Raw genomic sequence first — 3,393 nt, 5'->3', positions numbered from 1 at the left:
GTTTTTGAGGAAGAAGAAGAAGTAGTATTGTTTTTTTTTTTAGACTTTAGAAACTCAGAAGCTGATCAAATATCGGGGTTAAATATCGGTGGGGTGGCCGATGTCCGATATTCAGTTTTAAGGCCGATACCGATAGGGGGCCGATTATATCCTGCATCCCTAGGCGCCGGTGCAGTTTTGCTTTGAAAGATTGGCAAAAATCCCAGTTGCAAGATATGGAAAGCATAAATAGACTTAGAACTGTCATTTCCTGTATAAATAAATACTTTAATTGCTTTAATTGCAATAAAGTAAAATGCGTTAATTGCCTTACAACTAAAAACAATACGTCTTTTTCAAAGATGGAGGCATGTTGTGTAAATGAAAAAATAGTGATTGGGGATGAATGCTTCTGTGGGCCATGGTATATTGTTGCTGTGCAAAACCTAACCCTTATTTTCCATTGCCTTTAAGCCATAATCATCATGATGATCAGATATCAAACACTAAAAAATCTGTCCAACAATATGAAGAACATGCTTTAAATATAATCTAAGTAAAATTATAATAACCTCACTTAAAACGTTCAGGTTTTTAGATAGAATTGTAGTCACTTATCGCAAGGTTCAGTTCCACACAAGTTAAAAGATACTGTAACACACAAGTGCTTTATTTCTGTGTAGTTGCAAAAAAAACTGTGAGTTGAGTATTGAATTAAGTATTTACACTTTTCTGGCTTCTGCTTTTCCATTTCTATGTAATGCCTCAACATGTTCTTTATAATTTGAAAGCAGACCCTCCCTCAGCAGAAAGGTAAAATAGTTTGATATTTTTTCTGCTGTGGTTGCCATGGTGAATCAAGGTGTCAAGGCTTCAAGGCTTTGTATAGCTTTTAAGCTCACTCTTAACTTTAAAATACTTAGACTTTATAAAAATTATTGATATAAGTCATTTGGTAACAAAATACCAAGTTTGAGTAAATGGATTTAGATCAATAAGCTGTTAATTACAGCAGCTCAGCCCCCACCCCTGAGTTCAAACTCCAGAAGGTCGTACTTTACACCACCAACAACTTTGTAGTTCTTCAGACTTTGCTGCTTTTGCACCTGAGTGAAGTTGGCCCCCCCACCTTCTTCAAATCACACAAAATTAGTGTCAAACGTTTGTGCAGCAAACATTTTCGTTTGTGCTGCTTTGGATTTGAAGATTTGAAGAAAGTGGGGGGGCTGGTTGACCTTTGATGACCTCTAGAAACATCTCTTTATATCTTTAAAATGAAAGTGGCACAAACGAAAATTTTTGCTGCTCAAACCAGCACAAATGTTTGACACCAATTTTGTCTAATTTGAAGAAGGTGGGGGGGCTGGTTGACCTTTTGACCTTTACATTTTCATTTATATCTTCAAAGCCAAAGCAGCACAAACAAAAATTTTTGCTGCACAAACGGAGCTGAGTTAATTGACACCCATTTCATCTGATTTGAAGGTGGGGGGGCCGGTTGACCTTTGATGACCTCTAGTATATTTCCATATACTTAAAACAATAGCGGCACAAACGAAAATTATTGCTGCACAAACGTTTGACACTAATTTTGTCTGATTTGAAGAAGGTGGGGGGGCCAACTTCACCCAGGTTGCTTTTGCTTCTTTCAATCTGTTTTCAGGAGATTCCTCTGTCAGAGATCCTGGCTCTGGAGCCGGCTCAGAACTTCTCCCTGCTTCCTGATGGAGCCAACGCTCACTGCTTCGAAATCACCACGGCATCCTTGGTTTACTATGTTGGAGAAAATCTGTTGAGAAGCGAATTGTCCATGACAGGCAGTACCATTCTGGTGAGAGAGATTTTTAGATCACAATAATCATAATAATAATGTATGAGAGAGTAAATAAGTGGGTCTTTAACAGTTGCATCAGAGTCGATCAGTTTTTTTCAATCCAGGTCCTCAAGGCTTCCTGCTCTGCATGTTTTGGATGTTTCTGAGGTTCAGCAAACCTGATTCAGATGATTGCAGTTCAGCAAAGCCTGATAATCTGCTATCAATTGATAACAGGTGTGAGAAAGCTGGGAAACATCTAGAACATGCAGAGCAGGGTGCCTTGAGGACCAGAATTGAATAACACTGGAGTAGACTGTTTAAGTCTTCAGGTTTCATCGTGAGCACGTCTTGTTCGTATTTTTGTCCCCAATTCCAGCACACTTGGCAGAGTAAGATATTGTTTACAGTTTGCTTTATTATCTGCACGTTTATCCCCCAGCTCTTTGGGGGCTTATTCTATATGCTTTTTGGTGTAGAATTGGCTACACAAAGAGTTTAAAATGCTGTTGTGTTTGTGGCACCAATTCCCTGAGGAGGACGTTCGCTGTTGTCCATAATGTTCTTCACTTTGTGAAGAATTATTTAGTTTTGGCTAAAATACCACACTTCCATACAGGTCAGTGGAGTGGGGCAGGATGTGGCGCGGATGTGGGAAATGGCCATCCAGCATGCTCTTATGCCAGCTGTCTCAACAGGAATCTGTCACAATTCCCATCGAAGCGGGCACAGTAAGTCGTTGATAAATATTATTCTGCATGGATTTATAGGTAAATAATGAGACACTATTGGTGTAAAAAAATTCTTTACTTATCTTTATATAGAACAGTAGATAAAACACATCACATGACAATATATGGTGTTCCAGTCATAAAACTAAGCCAATAAAACAAAGTGAGAAAGTAAGTTTGATCTTATTGCCCCTCAGAGAATTGAAAGATTACCAAATGCTTTTCATTTACACACCATCAGCGAGTGTAAGCACATCCACATGTGGTGTGCTGTTTTGGAGGAGTGGATATCTGGATAAAATCCTGCAGGGAATTTAGGTACTTTCCCAGAAAGCTTTTTTTGTTTTTTATTATTAATCTAAGATGACAGTTTCACAAAAGTTTAAGCCTAACAATAAATTTGTGAAAATGCACATTTCCCGAAAAGGATCACGCTGTGCAACACTCACCGTTGCAGCCTTTCAAAATGGCCCTTCAAAGTCAAACACCAGCTGAATAGCAGCCCAATTACCTTCAACTCCCAACGAAATCCCCTCCAAATTCCAGCCCATTGAGTGACCACCTCTTGCAATTTTTTTTCCTGACTCCACCCCTTCACTGAATTACCAGTCAATCACCAGGATAAGGAATTTCTCTTTAGATCTTAATGTCTACAAATCATGACAGAAAGAATCTTTCGGTACAAATATTGATGTTTAAAAAGCAATTGTAGGGGATCAGCCAAGGACCAGCCAAGGAACAGCTAAAGAACAGCAAAGGACCAGCCAAGGAACAGCCAAGGAACAGCTAAAGAACAGCAAAGGACCAGCCAAGGACCAGCCAAGGAACAGCTAAAGAACAGCAAAGGACCAGCCAAGGAACAGCCAAGGA

At 39.3% G+C, this 3,393-nt stretch overlaps 1 protein-coding gene across 1 annotated transcript in view; it reads left to right on the top strand.

The window, feature by feature from the left end:
* Positions 1 to 3,393, top strand: part of prkd1 (protein kinase D1) — a 58,584-nt gene that overhangs the window by 22,608 nt on the left and 32,583 nt on the right. The window contains exons 11-12 of the mRNA XM_015403158.1: positions 1,643 to 1,810; positions 2,412 to 2,523. Coding sequence (XP_015258644.1) covers positions 1,643 to 1,810; positions 2,412 to 2,523 — 280 coding nt within the window. The remainder of the gene's footprint in view (positions 1 to 1,642; positions 1,811 to 2,411; positions 2,524 to 3,393) is intronic.

Source organism: Cyprinodon variegatus, unplaced genomic scaffold, assembly GCF_000732505.1.
Source record: "Cyprinodon variegatus isolate N-32 unplaced genomic scaffold, C_variegatus-1.0 Scaffold1451, whole genome shotgun sequence".
NCBI lineage: Eukaryota > Metazoa > Chordata > Actinopteri > Cyprinodontiformes > Cyprinodontidae > Cyprinodon > Cyprinodon variegatus.
Note: the sequence above shows the minus strand (reverse complement) of the source record. Positions and strands in the feature narration are given on the sequence as shown.